The sequence below is a fragment of the Delphinus delphis genome, chromosome 11 (genome assembly GCF_949987515.2).
Source record: "Delphinus delphis chromosome 11, mDelDel1.2, whole genome shotgun sequence".
Classification (NCBI taxonomy): domain Eukaryota; kingdom Metazoa; phylum Chordata; class Mammalia; order Artiodactyla; family Delphinidae; genus Delphinus; species Delphinus delphis.
The window spans coordinates 52,389,021-52,411,002 of record NC_082693.1 but is presented as its reverse complement, the minus strand read 5'-3'; the positions used below and the strand labels follow the sequence as shown (position 1 = coordinate 52,411,002).

General features: G+C 46.7%; 1 protein-coding gene across 3 annotated transcripts in view; it reads left to right on the top strand.

Moving 5' to 3' along the window:
* Nucleotides 1-21,982, top strand: part of GRIP1 (glutamate receptor interacting protein 1) — a 437,679-nt gene that overhangs the window by 398,387 nt on the left and 17,310 nt on the right. For all 3 annotated transcript variants that reach the window (XM_060023847.1, XM_060023846.1, XM_060023845.1), the window contains one exon: nt 3,284-3,517. In XM_060023847.1, coding sequence (XP_059879830.1) covers nt 3,284-3,517 — 234 coding nt within the window. The remainder of the gene's footprint in view (nt 1-3,283; nt 3,518-21,982) is intronic.

Genomic DNA, 21,982 nt, shown 5'->3' with positions numbered 1-21,982 from the left:
AAATTAAAGTTTTCAACTGGGAAGAATGATTGACAAATCCATAAATTAGAATCTCATTCACACTCTTAGCACAAAGGGAATTCATGTATCAGTTTGGATGAACTCTGCTCCCTTGATTGCAAAAGCTACTATGCAAAAGATATTACTGGAGCTAGGTTCCTGCATAAGAAATGTATATCCAGCATTAAAAGTTAAAGCATACTATCACTGTAACAAATGCAGAAGATTAGCTAAGATGAAAAATGATTACAATTGAAATGAAAATGAAAATTATACTAGTCATTTTCCCCATTGCTAGCAATAATTTAGGTTCAGCTTTAGCGCTGAAAAATATATAGTTTTAACAAAAGAGAAAAATTCAAACTAAGACTTTGGACAAGTTACTTAATTTCCTTATCAGGTATTTCTGCTTTAAAATATGGGGATTATAATGACTAATGTTTATACGGCACTTAACATAGAACATGACACAATAAATATTTGATAGAAATTATTTTTGCCACTTTTTTGAGTATTGAATGCTGCCTTAACTATCTTTTGCTTAGTATAACATAGGAAGAAGGTTTAACTGAATGTCAGATAGAGAACTCTTAAATATATTCCTCCTAAGTTGTATGTATACCAGTTATCTCACTAATAATTTTGAAAAAGTATAATATAAATTATGAATTGTGCAAAATGAAAACAGGCAATACATACTCTTGAAGCAGAAACAAATCCTAGAAAACTTTAAATAATTACTTTTTATTTTAGTTTTTGTATTTGTGTTTTAATTTTAATATTCCTTCAGCAATATCACTAATTCAATTTACATTCACTTTAAACAAAACAATCTATCCTCTGAAAACTCGACCTGAAGACCTTTTGATAGTCTGTCATCGCTTCCATTAGAGCCCTTTCTAGATCAGATTGTAACTTCTGTTGTGGCTAAGGCTCGTCAAAGCAGAAGTGTTGTCTCCCAGCTGTAGTGATTATTTGACTTCCAATGTGTTTCCTGTTGGTCTAATGAAAAATGAGTATTAAAAATAAATGTTCACAAAGCAAATAGCTAGTCTAAATAGGTAAAAACAATAGGTGGATGGTCACCACAGCAAGAAAACAATCATCAGATGCTATCAGTAACAGTAGATTAAACAAGGAAATGATATGTGTGAGTTAAATGCCATAAAATAAAAGGATGTCCCATGTTACCAACAAAGCTAGTAATAGAAAGGTTTCAATTTAAAGGGGATTTATCTGAAATAAACCATTATAAGGATAATCCACACTGGATAAATGTTAAGGGGTTTTTTTCATTTACTAAAAAAAGTCAGTTTTATAAGTTTCAACCTCATACTTGACTGAGAACCAATATAGCCTCATAGTCAAGAATAAGAGTTTTGGAGACATGGCTAAAGTAGTAATCCCAGAGTCTTGGGCAAGTTGCTTCACTGATCCAGGCATCCCCTTCCTTGAGTAAAATGAGGAGGTATAATAATTATAATACCTTACCATATAGAGTTATTATAAGTATTTAATGGTATGCTGCATACACAATGTGGTACTTAGCATTTGTAAATGCTCAATGACCCATGAGGTTTTTCTTACAATTGTTTTTTTAAAAATTATCAGTAAGGGGCTTCCCTGGTGGCGCAGTGGTTGAGAGTCCGCCTGCCGATGCAGGGGACGCAGGTTCGTGCCCCGGTCCGGGAAGATCCCACATGCCGCGGAGCGGCTGGGCCCGTGAGCCATGGCCGCTGAGCCTGCGCGTCCGGAGCCTGTGCTCCGCAACGGGAGAGGCCACAACAGTGAGAGGCCCGCGTACCAAAAAAAAAAAAAAAATTATCAGTAAGATAACTGATCTAGCCAGGATATTGATAAGTTCACTTGTTTCTTTTTCAACAGAGTTGTAGATATACCTACCTGTGTGCTAATACTTGGCTGTCATTCAAAGATCTTGTGAGTGGCATGGGTATAGCTGAACACCAGGTGAAGCTTGGAATTATAAATCTTAGCAAGATAACAAGTGAAAACTCTACTCACTTTGCAGTATTCCCTCCTGATCAGTAATTTTAGATGGTGCACTTGGCTCATCTACTACCTATGGGACCTTGGGTAGGTCAGCCTTTTTGTGCCTCAGTTTCCTCACATGTAAATTAGGAGGAATAACAGCACTTACCTCATAAAGTTGTTGTGAGGCTTAAATGCGTGAATACATTCAAAGGACTCAACAAATTACACTTCTGTTACTTTTAGCATCGGTATCAACACCACTAGATCATGTTGTAGCGTGGCACGTGGAATTTGTTTTCTGTATCCATGATTTCATGCAGATTCACTGATGCTGGTACACCCTTATATAACCATCATACGGAGGAACACAGCTGGCTACAGGCATATTTTCAAATTTTAGCATCCTCTAACCATGAGAAATGAACATTCCCAGCATGATATTGGTTTCAAATGCTCTTTTTGTTCCACTTCTGAGACTCAGTCATTTTTGAGATCTAATCTTAGCATTCCTTGTGTATTATGCAGGGAACAGATTTGAAAGTGAACAAACTTCTCAATTCACTGGTAAAATCCAACCCAGGTCTCATCACTTTTGAGCAAAGGGTTGAATACGGTAGCGTGATAAATGATTATTCCTTAACCTCTCTGAGGACCTTACACAAAGGTCATTTCTAAGAAACACTGACCTACGCCAAATGATGTGGAGACCTAGCTGATCTACAAACTTCTCCGGCCGGCCACGTGGCCAAAGGAAAGGCAATATGCCAGAGCTAGGCAGCCAGCGTTCGGTAGAAGCCCTCGCCTTTGTATCAGTAGCCTCATTTCAGCCCATTGTTACCTCCAGGTGGGGCTAGAGGCACCATTGCAAATGGGGTCAGCCTGGTCCCCACTGAGGAGTTCTTAGTTCATTTCTGTAAGATATACTGAAGGTTGCCTCATGAATCCCATCTTTAGATCCCACTCAGTGGAAAGTTAATGCTTAAAATGTAGTTTGCAGTAAGCAGATGTTAGAGCTTTTCAGTTTGCCTCCAAACTGCCAGGGGTGGTATTTGATTAAATAAACTCAATGGCTTAAGTACTTAAATTGGATTTGAGTTGTGCATTATAAATGTCACGTGTGAAGCATATTCCCAGACTTTCATGGTGCATTAGTCCATTCTCCAGCCTTTGGTTATGCCCTGAAGAGACCGTATTTTGACTGGGCAGAAGGAGAAATGTGCTTCATGTTGAGCAACCAAACGCTTTTCTTAGTCCGTGGCTTAATTGTTTCTGAAAATTGTCAATGCCACAGGCAACAATCATGTCGGGGAGCACGATGAGTTTGAATCACGAGGCCCCTACACCTCGCAGTCAGCTGGGGCGACAGGCCAGCTTCCAGGAACGGAGCAGTTCGCGGCCACACTATAGCCAGACCACTCGGAGCAACACTCTGCCCTCGGATGTGGGCAGGAAGTCTGTCACCCTGAGAAAGATGAAGCAGGAAATGAAGGAGATCATGTCCCCAACTCCTGTGGAGCTGCACAAGGTCAGGAGACTCTCTTTCCTTCCCTTAGGGTCACATTCTGTTCAGCGTGGCCACCCCGAGGCAAGCATGATCATGACATTCTACTGTGGGCTCAGCCAGGGAGAGAAGCTAGAGCTTGAAGGCAGGTCATCAGAGACCGATTGTTCTCAAAACGTGAGCTCTGAGAGGTGATCTCATAAAACGGGGAACACTGGCTTTCAAGCAGTGAATTTATCATAAATGTATTTATGGCCAAAATCTTCTCACAGAAGTTTGAGGTTCTAGTGTCACGTGGAGGTTGAATGAGTTGGTCTGTTATTCCGACTTCATTGGAAGGGGGAAGGATTTTCTAAATGTCGTACGCTCCCAGCTTCACTGAAAAGGGGTTTCAGGGGTGACGCTGGAAGGCTTAATCATCAGTTACAGACTTCTCAGTAGACAGTTATATTATTCAGGGGACATGAAGTTCTCTTTGAGATGTCATTTAGATGTCTTGGGTCAGGACAGGGTAAGCCCTGGTTATATTCCATCTCTGTTATGATAGTTGCCTCACTTTGCTTCATGGAAGAAAACCTATGATTGCAAACAGCTGAATCTGAGTTGCTGGCAGAGTTTGAACAAGGCATGTGTAGGTGACAGCGTCTGTGGAGCCCAGGCCAAGGAAAGCAGTGGGAGGGAGCTTTCTCTGGTTTTCTTTTGTAGAACTCTAATGCTTTTTGTTGTTTTGTTGCTAATACATAAGGATGTATAGTTGGTAACAATCTCACCCTAGTTTTCTTGAGAGCCAAGACCCTCTCTGTAGTTAATAATCTGTTAACTAGAGATAAGTTATCGGTCTTACCCAGAAGAGCATATAAATGTCAGGTTGAGAGGAGGTAAAGGCCAACTACTCCCTTTTTCCTCTAACGACTTCAGTCTCCCTAACTATTAAAAGTAGCCGTTTTGCAGCTGACAACGGATATAGTGAAAGAAAGGATTGTATAGGAAGTTGGGTTCTGAATTCTGTGTTCCAATCCTGGGTTCATTCTTTCATCACTCATTCATTCGTTCATTCAATGCATAGACTGTGCATTCATTTACTTAAAGAATGTATTATAAATCCCCAGGGAGCACATGGTCTAATGGGGAGACAGTCCAGGAAACAGTGGGAAGATGGTGGGATAAGTACAATAGACGCTAGACTAGGCTGCCCTGAGGGACGGCACGAGGTAGGGGCTGGCGGGCAGGGTTGGGGAGGAACCTGAACCCACTACAGAGGAAGATAAAGCCTTCCTAGATGCAGGTGTTGACTCCGCAGGAAGGTGGAGGGTGGGAAGGCATTCCAAAGCACAGAAAGAAACATGTACAAGGGCTTCCCTGGTGGCGCAGTGGTTGAGAGTCCGCCTGCCGATGCAGGGGACACGGGTTCGTGCCCCGGTCCGGGAAGATCCCACATGCCGCGGAGCGGCTGGGCCCGTGAGCCATGGCCGCTGAGCCTGCGCGTCCGGAGCCTGTGCTCCGCAACGGGAGAGGCCACAACAGTGAGAGGCCCACGTACCGAAAAAAAAAAAAAAATGTACAAAAGGATGTCACAGATAGCAGTATACTGAGGGAGTGCAGATCTGCCAACGAAAGCCTTGTGCATTAAGAGGCATTACAGACTTTACAGAAAAGCAAAGAAGTTTCTGACACTTTAGGGTGGGGACCCGGCTCTAGCCCCATATCACAAGTTAGTTTATCCAGTTACTGTGAGTTGATGTCTGTCTGGTAAACACCAGCCCTCACCACCTGTCACATATCCTAATCTGCTAATCGACAAACACCATTAGGAGGCTGTAAGGACTCCATTGGTGATTAAATTGCAGAAGCTGCATAGTCACTGCTAATTCTGCTGTACCAAGAAAAGGGCTGGCCCTTCCTGATTCCCTCGGTTATTTAGGAACCCTGCCTTCCCCTCTTCTCTAAAAGTCTACTGCCCAGGCAGAGGGGAGCATGCTGGGTAACCCACCTTCCTTCAGCACCAAAGGAAAAGGATACCAGTGAGTGCCTACTGTGTGCTATATTCTTTCTATTTTTAGCCTCCCACAACAGTGCTTCTTAGCAGATATTTATTACCTCCAGCTGCAGGATAGGGAAATAGCAAGTATAAAATAGAGCCATTTTTCCTTCTGGAGTGAAGCAGTCTCCTCAAAGGGAGATTCCTGATAGCCCAGCAATACAAAAGGCTTGTCTCCCCATCCCTCCTGTACTGAAAGCAGTTAGCAAAGATAACGACAGTCAATTGGCTGTGCAAGTTGTTATAGCTGAGGTTTTAAAAAATGTGCTGAAAATAGATCTTGTTTTTTTTTTAAAAAAAAAAAGGCGTCATGCATTTCACAGCACAATGAGTGGCAGAGGATGGACTGGTTGGAAAATTTGTGTCGGGGGGTGTGAATTGAGAGGCCATAGATCACAGACTCCGCTGGACCCACTTGACCTAATAAATGGGTTACTTCTTTCTTCCTTCACTTCAGTCATTTCCCCTCAATGGTAGCAGTAAGTGCATTTCCCATGTGGCTTCACTCTTCTTCCAGATTGATACCAAACAAAATAAGATGCTCAGAAGTAGGTGGTGTCCTGGGCATTGTAAGACACCCAAAATGATCTTGTTAAGTGAAAATGTAACGGAGGAGCCTGCCGCCTGACAATATGGAATTCTGGGGGTGTTTTATGCTCACATCTCGGGTATCCTTTCTTTTTTAAGTGAATTCAATTACCCTGATAGGCCGTCCACATGTTTGTTGTTAAACACATTCTCCAATTTTGAAATGCTTGAGAGGAGAAATAGTCATTAGAAGAGTCACTTTACTCAGAGCAGAGACTGGTAATTGCGCTTGTGTCTTGAATATGGGCATCCCTTGAACACTGGAGGATTACCTGACACCATGAAAAGGCACAGTGCCTTGTTGATGCAATTGAGTTATCTTCCCCTTGGGGTGCTATTAGCCTGTACTAAACCTTCACAGAAGTGAGGAAAAGGTACTCTTTTGGGGGGGGGTGTGGAGAGGGGACCAGGGAAATAGAAAAACATCATTTCCTCAAGTTAAAAATAACCCCAAGTTAAGACTGCACAGCTTGGCAAGTGGAATGAAGGCTGGTTTTCAGTTCCCTGAGCCCCTTGGGTGGACTTTTCTGCATAGACCTAGTGGAGGAATTCCCAAGGGGCTGCAAAGACCAGAGTGGAAGGGCTGGGTAGGGTTAATAGCACACCATTCTGAACACACTTGGTGTTATTTAGTTGCCTTCTTTCTCGTGGCTGTGTGCCACTTGGTGAAAGCTGGCCATGAGGACAAGTTGTGGATCTGTCCGTATCCAAGCCAGTACCTACAAACTCTTACTAGCACTAGAAGCTGCCTCAAGAGGATAGGAATGAATGGGCCGGTATCCACCCCCCTTCCTGGGGAACACAAACAAAAAGCAAAAACCACTCCATCTCCTGATACAGAAAGAAGAGAGCGTGGCCTTAATCTTCCAGTTTCTTGAGTTGGAACTTCCTCTCCATTATCTGCCCCTCCTTTTCCACCCAGTCCTCCTCACCAATACCTTTTCTTCCTTCAGACCTTCTGAAAATGCAGAGCTCAGGTGACAGGCTACATGGTTTTCGTTTATTTCACACTATCTATTGCGTCTGAGGCTCTGCCGTGTCCCAGCAGGTCTTCCATCAGGTCGACCCCGTGCATTCCTGAACCTGAAAAGCTAGTTATCCTTCCTGACGCTTGAGAACAAAGCACCACAGCCTCACTTCCCTTTTGGGCCTTTGTGGTTGGAGGAGGAAGTTGGCGCTGGAGTGACGGTTCGGTACTTAGATGGGGGCATGGCAGGTAGACAGTGAGGGAGTCCCAGGGAAGTGATACTCGTGTCTCCAGAGACCATTGCCTCTCAAACTTGCTTGGCTAAGACACAGTCCAAAATACATTTTGCCTCACAATTCAGGACACACATACACCCACGTTCATATATGTAAATGAATCCAAAAATTGCACACTGTATGCTAACATTTTCTGTTTTGTTTGTTTTCTTTTATTTATTTGTTTATTTTAACATCTTTCTTTGTTTTCAAATGCTGTCCCATTAAGCTGATTTCAAGACTTATTAATGGGTCTCCGCCAAAAGTTTGGGCACCATAGCCTTAGAGAATAGTTCGGCGTATGGACCTCTGATGATCTCTACCATCATCACGTGACTGCTTGTTACAACGCGGGTTCCTAAGCCCAACCTAGACTCACCTGGTCAGCACTTTCTGGGAGTGGGGGCCAAAAGTCTACATTTTAACGACCCCTTAATGGATTCTTTTGCTCCCTAAGGATTGAGAATCACTCCCTTAGGTTTTGCTAACAGGAGGTGATTATTTTGTGTCAGTGAAATCAGAGTCACTGACACATAGTGGCTGAGAAAAGGGGAAATGAGGTTGCATCTTTGGCCCTGGAGCTTCTGAAGTTTTACCTTTAAAATGAATTCTGGTTTGTACTATAGCTTATCACAGATTTTTTTTTTCTCTTTGCAGTTAAGGAGCCTGTGATCTTAGCTACAGTTCATTGATAACCCCTCTTTTCCTTCTGAAGCTTAAATATTCTTTGGTGTCCACTTAATCTATTTCTGAGATGAATTCTAGCCTCACATCTCTTTGCATACTTTAAGGCAAAAAACTTTTTTTTCAGTAGAGTAGAAAATTCTTCACATTCAGAGCATTTGGACTTCTTAGAAAATCATTTCCTTTTGATGTTTTATTTTTGGCTGTACCGCGTGGCATGCCGGATCTTAGTTCCCGGACCAGGGATCGAATCTGCGGCCCCTGTAGAGGAAGCATGTAGTCTTAACCACTGGACTGCCAGGGAAGTCCGTGTCATTTGTGTTTTTCAATAAAATTATATTCCTTAATTGTATGCAGCTGTTTTTATTTATTTTTTTACAGAAAGGTTTTTTAAAATTATTTTCCAGCATCATCTCTTATTTCTGGCTGCCGATGGCATGACCCGTGAACATTTGAGTCTCGTATTTCTTGTAGCTGCTTTTGCTACCATCAACTTTTCTCTCAGCCAAGTTCACTTTGCAATTTCAATATATTTGAGTGTTTTGAGAGTGGATCTTTGTTCTTCTTGATATGATCAAGTTGTTTCACTTCTTGGAAGGAGTGTCATTTTTGGTGTTTAAAGCCCACTTCTTTTGCAATATTCTCCCCAGTTCAGGAACAGGCTCGGCCTTAAGAGGAAATATGAAATGGAAACACACATCTTATTCCGGCACAGGCATCTTTCTTCACCAAATATTTGCAGTTGGTACTCAAGATCCAGCGAATTGTCAGGCAGACAGAGGTTTGGTCACAATCTGACAGTCATTGGCTACGTCACTTCTCTGAACTTCAGTTTACTCACTTAGCAGAAAAGGGGAGGGATCACCTGTTATCAGGAGAGGAGACTTCACAAATAGCATTTCCCAGCTGAAGTCACCATTCAGTCTTACCTCAGCCCTACAGTGTCAGAAACCCAGAAAATGAGATCTCCTCAGGATCCCAGCCTTAAAGACGATTTAGGCAGCTGCCTTAGATAGAGCCTCCAGAGATGGAGGTGTACACCATAATGAGAATCTCTTTACAGAGAGAAATGGACGTGTGTCTAGTTACTAGTCACTACATCAGTCTGACAAGCATATTCTCTCCTTGTAAAACCAGGGGCAGCTGACAACCAGTGTGGAATTATAGGACAAGGGTTGGAGTTTAGGTTGTATGTTTTATATGAGTAATGACATCCAGCCCCGACAGTCCTCAAAATAGATTGTTTCAATCAGCTTCCCTTGTCTGTGATTCTGTTAAGACTTACTTTTCAAAAATGTAAAAAACAAAATTCTTAAACAAATGATTGGCTCGTGCAAAAGAAAAGTGTTTTTTAACTCATTAATGAGGAATGACAGCAGGATGAAAAAGCTTGTTCAAAGGGAAGATAAAGAAACTATACTATATATATATATATATATATATATATATATATATCTCAGTCCATGCAGGAAAAAAAGAGAATGCCAAATAAGATTTCCTAGTTAAAATGAAAGCTGCTCAATGACTTACAGGGAAATAAAAGCAAGGCCTTTGAACTTATCTTTTCTGAGGGACAGAACTCAATTTGCATCGTATCTCTTCCCTGTAAGTTGCCATCCACTTTTACAGAGTCTGAGCCCTGAGCCATAGAAATGCTAAGTCAAACAGTGCAGTCCCCTAGACTCAGATGACCCTTAGGCAGGCTTGTTAGGCAGTGGTCTAGTGTGCCTGATATCTCAGTTTTTGATCTCTCCCTTCTGTCCAGAAATGTTAATAGCTTCCCTTAAGTCTAGCCCTGGCCTAGGGATCATTCATCTTTTTCTGATGTTTTTGCTTGTCTCTGTTGTGATCAAATGTGTTTATGAATAGGTCGTAAAATATTGTTACCTACGGGATATTCACTTTACAAACAAGGTGGCTCCCTGAGGGTCACTCTGTTTCCCTAATGTCCAGGTCCTTGGAGAGTAGCCTGTTGGACCTCTTCCTCCACCATCGTTCTGCTCTATTGTGTGTCTGTTGCGTGTCTGGCCAGGCTGTGGTGAGGATGACATTGATAACAGTCTAGCCCAGGGCTGCCCTCTTTCTTCCCCTTAGATGGAGCACAGAGCTCTTTCTCGTTTGAGGATCTTTGTAGTGTCAAACCACAGCATTACCTAGAATGAGGAAATAAAATCAACTTTCTTAGTGCTCAGTGCAGTGGGAGTTTGGTCAGCTGTAATTTGTCATACTTCCCGAATGACAAGTTCCTGCCCCCAAATTCCCAGAAGCCCAGAGGATGGGTGAAGGGGATGCCTCTCACCCAGAGGTGCAGGTGGCCCCTGGATCAAGGAGGCCACCTGTGATACTGTGGTTTATAATAAGTATACATTTGATCTGGTCCCAGTTGCTGGCACAGAGCTCCTAAAACCCTTGGAATTTCTTAAGTGTTGAGAGTGAGAAAGGTATCTTTTGTTATGTTAATGAGGCTCCCTTTAGATGCAGTTACGGATGGGGTTGCTTGCCGGTGGAGCCAATCCCGTGATTAGAGGGTTGGAACTTTCAGTCCCACCCCCAACCTCCAGGGAGGGGAGGGGATTTGCAGGTGAAATCAATCACTAAAGGCCAATGACTTAGTGCCTGTGTAATGAAGCCTCTATAAATACCGGGAAGGATGGGTCTCCAGGAGCTTTCAGGTTGGTGGGGATGCGGGGACAGTGGTGTGCTCAGAGGGCACGGAGGCTCTGCGCCCTTCCCGGATACCTTGCCCCAGAGCAACGCTTCCAGCTGGCTGTTCCTGAGTTGTACCATTTTATGATAAACCGGTGATACGGTAAGTTCTGTGAGCTGCTTTGGCAAATTAGTCAAACCCAAGGAGAGGGCTGCTGGAACCTCTAAGACATAGCCGGTTGGTCAAAGGCACGGGTGACAACCCGTGTCTGAAGACAATTGTCTAAAATGCTGGGGTGGAGGTGAGGTGACATTGTAAGACTGAGCCCTTAACCTGTGGAGTCTGACGCTATCATCAGGGAGATAATGTCAGAACTGACTTGAATTGTAGGACACTCAGCTGGTGTTGCAGGACTGCTTGGTGGTGTAGGGAACCCACCTACCCCCAACACACACACACACATGTTCGAGCTGTGATCAGGACATCTTGCCCACATGGGCCTGCGGGCTATGGAGGTCAGTAAGTTGCCAGGGGGACTCAGGAAGAGACAGGAGCTGGAGGAGAGCCAGGCCAGAACAGCCCCGGGGGCCGGAGAGCAGAGGCAGGTGTGGAGAGGGGCCGGCAGGCAGTCCTGAGCTGAGATACTGGAACGGTCTCTGCCAGGCTGGCTGACTTGGTGCTGGCTGGGCAAGGAGAAAGGGCAGGGGGCAGAGCTAACGGTAACTAGGTGTCCATCAGCTGCCCGTGGTGTGGCTTGATCTCCTGGAGGATTGGAGAATGATCTGGTTCTTTCCTCTTTGGTATGATGTGAAATGAAAGCTGCAAACGTCCTCTGACATGAATTGGGAAAGCAGCCCTCAATCCACCATGGATCTTAAAAACTGTGAACTTCCTTGGTTGGGACTTAGTTCTCCGAGGGCCAAGTCAGCCCTGACACGCACAGACTTAGGGCCACCATCCAAGCTCTGACTCTCCCATTGTTGAGCCCCCGTTTGTCAAGCTCATGGGGCCACATGCTTGCCAGAAAACAGGAGGCAGCGTCTGACGCTGCTGTCCGTCCAGTTCTCTCCTCTGCCAACGAGACTCCTGGACAGGAAGGCAGCAGCTGCTTTTCCTGACCCTGTTCATCTTGGAACCCACACTTGAGTGGCAGAATCCAAGATGGCTTCCTCTGGGCTGGAAGAATGCAGCTGGAAAAGCCGTACTTTAGTTTTTCCTTCCAGCCCCACAGGTAGTATGGAATTGTGCTCAAAACCAGCATTACTTGAATTGTCAGGTTTAAAGGAACAGGGCCCCGCCAGTGGTGTCTGCAAGAATAAACCCAAGTGCCCGGTAATTTGTGGAAGTACTAGAACCATCTCTGATAAGGCCATCGGGCGAGGGGCTGAGCCACACAGGCAGCCAGGGCTTAGGAACTGCTTCTGGGGATGGCTGCCACTTGCCTTGACGTGCTCAAGAGAGTAGACACGGTTGCCATTAAAATCCAGGTGGGGGGAGTTGGCTCTGCCGCTGAGGCTTTTCACTTGTGTCAAAACTGAAAACACAGGGGCTTCCCTGGTGGCGCAGTGGTTGAGTCCGCTTGCCGATGCAGGGGACACGGGTTCGTGCCCCGGTCCGGGAGGATCCCACATGCCGCAGAGCGGCTGGGCCCGTGAGCCACGGCCGCTGAGCCTGCGCGTCCGGGAGCCTGTGCTCCACACCGGGAGAGGCCAGGGCAGCGAGAGGCCCTCGTACCGCAAAAAAAAAAAAAAAAAAATTGAAAACACAGGCATTAGGTTTCTGATCTTTGCCTCAAGGGCATTGTTCAGACATGCAGATAGACTTGCTTAGAAATACAAAACAAGGTTCAACTTGAATCACGTGAAGCCCGACACCTCCTGTTAAAGCTTCTGTTCTCAGGAGGGTTAGAGGCCATTGCAGCCTGGGCTGTGATGAATGGTTAAAAGTTGAACTGGGTTTCGTAGAAGGGTATCCTCGCCCATAGAGTTACCTTCCAAGAGACTCGTTGGCCCTTTTAGAACAGAAAATCTGTCGTTGTGTTCACAGTCCGTTCCCCGGAGGCATCCTCTGGTCAGCACAGAATGGAGACCTGGCAAGAAAAATCTTGATTTACCTGGGTTAGGGTGGAACACAGAGAACTCTCAGCAGCTGGGAGCAGTTTGGCCGGATGCTTGGGGAAAGCCACAGAAGGGCTCCGATGGGAAGAACTACAGCAGATGTGATAAATTATTCATCTTTAGTTGGTTGGGCAGTTGGAAACGGATAAAAACTGCCTGACCAGCTAGTAGATTTGCATGTCAAGGGGGAAAAACAGTCATGATTTGGTGGAAGGAACACAGCACATGAGGTCAGATATTCTAATACTGAAATCCCCAGGCTTATGTATTCTAACTGGACAAGTCCATTCACCAAGTTCAAGGGGCGGTGTCCTCGTTCGTAGGAAGGGCATGATTCTGCTGCACAGAGTTGTTGGGAGGTCAAAAGCAGTCATATATAGGAAAGTTCCTGGTGAAGGGATTCATCTGCGGGGGAAAATTGTGACTTAAACTTTGGAATCCTTAGAATTACTTTTGGATAGGAAATAAATCAGAAGTAACCACTACCCATCTCCAGCTAAACAGGAGGGCAGCAGCTACATGGCACAATTTATTGTTGCTGCTTTTGAGACCAGCTATGTGTCCTATATTTGTGAATTATTGATTCCTGGAATCTTACCTCTGTATCATTTTAAAATTTCATTGTGTTATTTGCTATTTCCAAGCTATTTCCAGGAGAACCATAGGGCTGGCTATTAAAATTCACTCTCCTCTAACCTTAGGAAATCTTTCTAGAGAAACAGATTACTTTCAACTTTAAACCTTTTATTAGCCTCTCATCCTGAAGAGTTTGCCACAAAGCTATATCATCAAGTCTAAGGCTCAGGAGAGCTAAGCCTCTTAGCCAACAACTGTGACTTTACAGTTAATGGGCTAATCTGCTAACCTGCTCTGGTTGACATCCATTCTCTACTGTTGTGGTTAACGGATTACTACTGCCTGGTGTTGGCAGTATTTGGTGACACTCATCCTTCTGCCCCTTCTGGGTTCTGGCCTGTGGAGCAAACACCCAAGCAGCACAGGCCAGTTGAGCAATGAAGAACTTCACTATTACTTGAGGCCCACACCAAATGTACCCCACATGCAAGGGTTCAGGTTCACTGTATTGAGAAACATATCTCAGAGCTAAAACAGAGTTGGGCTTCCTAATGTCCATTGCAAGCATAGGCTTTGTGACTCAGACTCAGATGTGACTGAAGGGTATGGCTTGGCTTGCAGAGCAGATGCCAGTCCTCTTACTGACCAGCCGTGTGCAGAGGGTCCATGGGACTGCTCTCCAAACCTGTACCTCGTGGAACAGAGATAACTAGAATGCACCACCTTCCACCCCATTGGTGCTGCTTGTCACATAGAACCTGACTGGGAACAAAGATGGAAAGGGGGCATAAGGACAGGAGATGCCACAAAGCCAAAGAGAGGCATATAAGCAGGGACCTTGGAGTAGAGTAATTTCATCCACTAGTAAACAGAGTCCCAAGAATAGCAGACTATCACCAACCGTATTAGCTGTTTGTCACTGCCACTCCCTCCTCCTTTGTACCCATCTCTCCCTGTTCCTCCCCTTCCTCCCTTTGAGAAAGGAACATGAGTTTGGGAAGAAAGGGACTAGAATGTAAACCAGAAGTGTTTCCTCCAATCAAGGCAGGAAATTCATGGTGAGTCTATGATATCTTGTGCCAGAAAGTAAATAACTTATCAGAGCAAACGGGTCATATCAAAAGGACAACATGAAGTCAATACGAAGGACATCCCTTGGCCAAAGATGAGGAAACTTGAGCACCCAAAAGAATGATGCAATTGATCGTAACATATCATATATATAAAAACCCATAGGTTCATATTGATAATGTACTTTAAAAAGGTCATTCCCTTACCCCTCACCTCAAAAAAAAAAACCTCATTGGGACACCATTGGAAATATTTAGTGCACTAATTCCCTATTTTAAAAATGAAAGAATTAACATTCATTTTGCCTTTCTTGTACAAACTACTTCAGAGTAACCAAACAGCACTAATTGAAGAAATGAGAATTCTTTACAAAAGAATTCTAGCTCATATAGAAGATAGTAAGAGATCATAAAAAGATTATCATTTTGCAACCCCTAATAAAATTATTGATTCAGACAATGGTCATCAATGGATGAAACTATTAATTTGAAGTTTAATGGGCAACCTTATGATGGAAGAATTAAACTGTCATCACCCGAACCCACCCAAAGTGGGACAACTAGACACTGAGTGATGTGTTGTTATAGGAATCACATTGTCCTACCTGTGATCTACCCCTCCCCCCAAAGCTGATTCTGACTCAACTCAAGCAACCAGAGCTAATTTCGTTTTAAAGGAAAATGGGGTACAGAAGGGCATGCTACAGAGCGAATGACATGGTTTCAACAGTAAGTCAGTAGCACAGGGAAAAAAGGATGGGGGCATGCTATAGGTAAGAGGACATTTAAGAGACCTAACACCAATGCGTGAGCCTTGCTGGAACAAACTAACTCTAAAAATCACTTTGAGACAATCAGGGAAATTTTATTATAGACTAGATATTAGACTATATCAAGGAATAAGTGCTGATTTTGTGAATGAATTAATGGCACTGAGGTTGTATAAAAAAGTGATTATATTTTTTAAGAGATTCATACTGAGTTATGTAAGGGTGAAATGACATGAGGACTGGCATTTGCTTTAAAATACTCCCCCAAAGAAGATGAAAGACGGGGGGATGAAGTAAGTGAGCTCTTGTTGGATCTGAGCGATGAGTATATGAGGATTCATTGTCCTAGCATCTCTGCTCTTGAATATGTTTGAAATCTTTCCTTAAAAAATAGATTTCTCAGGATTTACCTGGCAGTCTAGTGGTTAGGACTCCACACTTCCACTGCAGGGGGCACAGGTTCCCCTGGTAGGGGAACTAAGACGCCCACATGCCTTGCTGCATGGCCAAAAAAAAAAAAAACACAACTTTCTCCTAACCAAACTTATTGTGGTAATCATTTCACAGTATATGTATGTCAAGTCATTATGTGATACACCTTAAACTTCTACAGAGCTGTATGTCAACTATATCTCAGTAGCATTCCCACCTCACATAAACCTCTCCTGTCCTATGGCCTAAGGTAAAATCATAATTCTAGAGGGGCTTAAAATATCTTCTCTGCAATGAATATTTATTAAGCAACTACGTGCTAGGTAAAGGGGTAGTAAGCCATGCAAAGATCCATGCTTTGCAGTCAGAACCACTTGGGTTTGAACCACTTCTCTGTTGCTTACTGTTTACCTTGGGCAAGTTTCTAACCCTCTCTGAGCTTTCGTTTCCCCGTCTGTGTGATCTGCTCCGCTAACTAGGTGGAGACAGTAGCATCTGGTTAGCTTTTTTTTTTTTTTTTTTTTTTTTTGCGGTACGCGGTGTAAGGTCGGATCTTAACAAACGGCACCGCGAAACAGCGGAAAGCTTCAAGTGAGCTTCATTAGGGAGCGCTCCCGGGCGAGGTTCACTGGTCCGAGAGAAAGGGGCCAGAGAAGTCGCACCCGGGCGAGGGTTTGGGCAGAATTTATAGGGGAAGAAGGGAAAGGGGTGTGGTGAATCTGGGAGGGCGCAGGGTATTCCTTATTTGGTGGTCTTTTCGTGTATCCTGGGGGACCGTTAGTCCCGCCCCTCGAAAGGCGGGAAGGCTGGGCCGGGTGCAAAGTCCCCAGGTCAGTTCCTGGAACTGGGTGGTCCGGAATGTCTCCAGGTCGGTTTCTGGAACTGGGTGGTCCGGAGAATTTCGGTCTGATGCAACCTGTGAATCTGATTGTGTTCCCCTGCCTCGGGCCAGTTGGCCTTACATCCCGACATCTTTGGTGTAATGGGGCGGCGTTCTGATCTCTGGCTACTTCATGCTGAATGGGGGCGTCGAAAGGGGAGTCGGGCGACCAGAGGTCCGAGGCTTAGGGGAGACCAGTGGGGTGTCCTGTAGAAAGCAAGGTGTAAGGACCAAGGAGCATTTGGTTTGTGGCCACCCGGGAGACTTCCTCCATGCTCCTGCGAAGGAACCTGAGAAAACAGGGAGCAAACGTGAGCAAGATACAGATGAGAATTAAGGGGCCTAAGATTGGTGTTAGCCAGGTATAGAGGGTGGATCGCCACCAATCGGGAATTGGGGAGGCGGACTGTTGGTGTTTGCGTTGGAGTTCTTCTCTTAAGCGATGGAGGGCTTTTACGTTGTCTTCGACGAGTCCTGTTTCATTGATGTAATAGCAGCATTCCTCCTGTAGGAAGAGGCAGGTACCTCCTTTGTCGGCCGTCAGGAGATCCAGGGCTCGTCTGGAGGGCGACTTGGGCTATGGAGGTGATTTGGCGCTGGAGAGAGGAGATGGAGCCGGCGGAGGCTTCAATGGCTAGCTGGAGTTTATGTTCTAAGTCGCGGGACGTTGAAACACTATGTGTTAGAGCTCCCCACCTCCCGCCATCCCCGAGGCCTGCAGCGACCAGGGAGGAGGCGAGAAAGATGCCTGCGACCAGAGGAAGAAAGATAGCTCTTTTCCATCGGGTAAAGGGCGGCATGATTAGCGAGGAAAATCCGGCTTGGCTATATAGTGTGAGTTGTGGGACGGGAGTAACGGGGATACATGGGAAGGGGGAGGAAGAATTGATCTCTTTTGTGAGGGAACCATTGCACCACAAAAACGTGCCTGGTGGTGCTTCAATTCATGTGCTTACCGTGAGGGATGAGTTGCAAAGAAACCCAGTATCAGCTAGATTTGGGCGGCTGCCGTAACAGATGGTGAGATTTTTTGAATCAAGGAGCATGGGGACTTTTAACGGGGAAAAAGGTGGGTTTTGGGAGGTGTGGGAAGTAGAATTGAAGGGCTGGTCGAGTGGGACAGCAGCCAAGGGTGGCCGGCCAGGCGAGGCACATAGGAAGCAGTCGGAGATGTTACCTATTCCTGTGTGGTTGAGTATCTGTACTGCTTGACGGACGAGGGTCAACCAAGAAAAAGGATCCTCTTTGTGTTCGGGGTGAGGTCGTTGGTGTCTTAGGGCTTGTTCTGTTTCCTGGATGGCAGTGGCTTGTTCGCTCAACTGTTGGATAACTTTGGGAATCAAACTGATATATGAGCGAAAGACCCTGATAGAGCCCACGGGTAGGCATCCGTTGCCCATCGGTAGATTTTTCCTTGTACCCCTTTTACCCATCTTGTGTCCCAGGGATCTTTGATGTTGGTGAATAATTGACCCTTGCCATTTGTGGTGAGCAGGTGGGATTGTCGGAGAGAGCTGCTAGTATCTAGTTTTGCCACATGGATGTTACATGAGTGATAGGGGCACCCCCCATAGGTCTCATTCCACCATTGACAGTAGTCTCGGGTCTGATCGTAAGTGAAGCAGACAGCGGGGGAGGACCATCCCAGGGGAACACCTTCTATGTTAGAGATGGGGATTTGGACTGTTACCAAGGCCTGGCACCCATCTGGTTGGCAGTCTCCCGTGCCCAGGACTCGGGTGTGGGTCCGACCTTTAGCTTGCCGTGTCCCGTGGACATGGAAGCACCATAGGGACATCTGGTGAGTCCTGGGTGGCAGGAGGAGCAGCAGGAGGAGAGACAGGGTGACGGACAAGCCGTAGTCTCGTGGGACCCAGCGGTAGGGCCGTCCAAGTCTCTGGAGTTGGGGCCATTTTAAGGCAGGAAACATGGTACCAGGAGGGGTGTCCTAAGAGTTTAGCTGCCGTGGGAGTGGTGAGGATCACCGTATGGGAGCCTGTCCACCGTGGCCTGAGAGATTGAGGGTGTGATTCTTTGAGGAGGATGCTATCGCCGGGTTGTAGAGGGAGAGAGGAAGTTTCAGAGACAGTCACTGTCGGTAGATGACGGTCAGCGTGTTCGCGGCGAAGACGGCGAAGCAGGGAGAGGTAGGGAAGGTAGGAGGCTAGGGGTGGACTCTGGGTTGGTAGGTCGTGAAGGAGGAAAGGGCGGCCGTAAAGTAGTTCAAATGGACTGAGGCCAGTAGGAGTCCGAGGTGAGGCTCGGATTCGGGTAAGGGCTAGAGGAAGCAGGTCGGGCCATGAGACACGGAGCTCAAGGGACAGTTTGGTGAGGTGGTCTTTTAAGATCCCATTGGCGCGTTCAACCTTACCGGATGATTTGGGGTGGTAGGGGATGTGGAGTTTCCAGGTGATCTGGAGAGCCTCTGATACCTGTTGAACCACCTGAGAGACAAAGGCGGGTCCGTTATCCGACTGAATGGAGACCGGCAGACCAAATCGGGGGATGATGTGTTGAAGCAGGATGGTGGCGACTGTGTCTGCCATTTCTCGAGTTGTTGGATAGGCCTCAATCCAACCTGAAAAGGTGTCAACAAGAGTGAGCAGATATCAGAAGCATTTGCAGCGTGGCATATGGGTAAAGTTGATCTGCCAGTCTTCACCAGGCTGATGTCCATGCATCTGGTGTGTAGGAATTCGGGGCCGTAGGCCTCCTTGTGGGGAGACGGATGCGCAGGTTTGGCAGGCCATGTGAGTCTTTGAGATGGCCTCTCTAAGTCCTGGCAGATGAAAGAGGGGGCCCAAAAAACGGAACATTGCTTTTGGACCAATGTGTAAGGATTTATGGATGTCTGATAGGAGGCCGGCTGCTTGGGCCAGAGGTAGGACAATTTTGTTGTCTATAAAAATCCATCCTTTGTTGTCTTTGTGTCCCCCTTTTGATAGTAAGGCAGCTTCCTCATGCGGGGTATATGTGGGTTGGGTAGGACTGGTAAAAAAAAATAGGAGTGGAGCTGGAGGATCCCCTTTTGTAAGCTCTCGGGCCACGGAATCGGCCTTCGAGTTACCTTGTGCTATTGGGCTGGATGGGAGTTGATGACCCCTGCAATGGATAATTGCTACTTCTTTAGGAAGCTGGAGGGCCGCCAGGAGTTTTGCAATGAGGGAAGCGTTGACCACTGGGGATCCCTTAGTGGTTAGACATCCGCGTTCCCTCCATAGTGCTGAGTGGCTGTGTGCAATGAGAAAGGCATATTTAGAGTCTGTGTAGACGTTAACCCTTTGTTCTTTGGAAAGGTTAAGGGCTCGTGTAAGCGCGAATAGCTCAGCCTTTTGGGAGGTCGTTCCTTCTGGGAGGCTGTTAGCCTCGATAATAGTTGAGATAGTTACCACCGCGTAGGCTGCCCGTCGGCGTCCGTCAGGACCGCATATCGAACTACTGTTCACAAAGAGAGTGCGGTCCAGATTTGAAAGAGGGATGTCAAAGAGTCCCTGTCTTGGTGGTTTGAAGGCTTCTATGACATGAGGGCAGGAATGGGATGGAAAGCCCCCGGTGCCAGAGATAGGCAGGAGGGAAGCCGGGTTCAGGCGAGGGGAGAGATCAAGAGAAATAGCTGGGTTTTCAATGAATAGTAGGTGGAACTCCTGGATGAGGGAGGGGCCAAGGAGGGAGAGAGACTTGCGCCTAGGAGGTCGACCAGCCGGTGGGAGGAAAACACGGTTAGTGGGTGGGCCAGAGTCAGTGTGAGTGTTTGGTCAGTTCGGCTGCGCTGCTAGGGCCCGAAGGCATGGTTGCCATCCCCGAATGGCTGGGTCTAGCTGTTTGGAGAGGTAAGCCACGGGGCGGTAGGAAGGCCCTACAGGCTGGGCAAGGAGTCCAGTGGCTATTCCGGCCCGTTCATCCACAAAAAGGTGAAAAGGTCGGTTTGGCTTGGGCAGAGAAAGGGGAAGAGAAGATATCAGAGCGTTACGGAGGGTGAGAAAGGCCTGTCGAACGGCGGAAGGAGAGGTGAGGGGTCCTTGAGGGGTTTCTTTAGCGGCTAGATATAAGGGTTTAGCGATGAGAGCAAAGTTAGGGATCCAGTGTCGGAAAAATCCTATAAGGCCCAAAAAGGAGAGAATTTGTTCCGCTGTTTCCGGAGGCTGGAGTTCACGGATAATCCGGGTGTGGTCGGCTGTTAGACCTTTTGTGGTAGGGGTAAGGTGGAGCCCCAGGTAGGTTACAGAAGATACAGATAACTGAGCCTTGGCTGGGGAGACCCGATAACCGCGAGAGCCAAGGTAATTGAGGAGATCTGCAGTATGTTGTCTTGAGAGGCTGAGAGATGGGCTACAAAGGAGGAGGTCATCTACATATTGAAGGAGTGTGCTGGGGGTAAGGGAGCAGGAAGTGAGGTCCCGTGCCAGCGCCTGACCAAAGAGGTGAGGACTGTCGCGGAAGCCCTGGGGAAGAACTGTCCAGGTGAGCTGACTGGAAGTATGAGTATCCGGATCTGTCCAGGTAAAGGCGAAGAGGAAATAGGAGTCGGGATGTAGGGGGATAGTGAAAAAGGCATCTTAGAGATCCAGAACCGTAAAGTGGGTTGTGGATGGGGGGGACATGGGAGAGCAAGGTGTATGGGTTTGGTACTACTGGGTGGAGAGGAATTATGGCCTCATTGATTATTCGGAGGTCCTGGACCAGGCAATAATCCCCAGAGGCCTGGCAGACAGGCAGGATGGGGGTGTTGCAGGGAGAGTCTGGGGATAAGGAGTCCCTGGTTTAGGAGTCTGGTGATAATAGGTTGTAGGCCCCTAAAGTGAGTCTCAGAGATGGGAAATTGGGGCCTTGATGGAAATTTGGAGGGGTCCTTCGATATGACATGGGAGTGGACCGGTCTGGAGTGGGAAGGATGGTTTGCCATCAATACACATGACCGAGATCTGGGAAGGAGAAACTGGCCCGAAATAAGTAGGCAGGACCGAATAGGTAGCCCCTGTGTCCACCAGAAATGAGATGGACTTACCCGCTACCTGTAGCGTTACGCTGGGCTCGGCGAGGGTGATGGGGGTCTTCGAGTCCGGGCGCCGTCAGTCGTCAGCCAATCCCAGCAGTTCGAGTGGTAATGCCGTTGGGTCGGCCTGCCCCCCGCGTGGAGACGCTGAGGGAGGGCCAGTCGTAGGGCAGTCACTCTTCCAGTGGCCCGTCAGCCTGCAGCTGGGACAGGGCTTAGAAGGAGGTCGGGGATTGGGACATTGGCGAGCCCAGTGGCCTTCTTTTCCGCATTTGAAGCAGGCCCCCAGCAGGGTTGCCTTTTGCGGACCCCGTGGATGCTGTGATCCATGGGAGATGGCCGGCCTTAGGGCAGCTACAAGAGCTTGGGTTTGGAGGGCCACCTTCTGGTGCATCCGAGCCTGTCGGCTGGGTTCTGCCAAGTCCTCACGGCCATTATAGACTTTAAAGGCC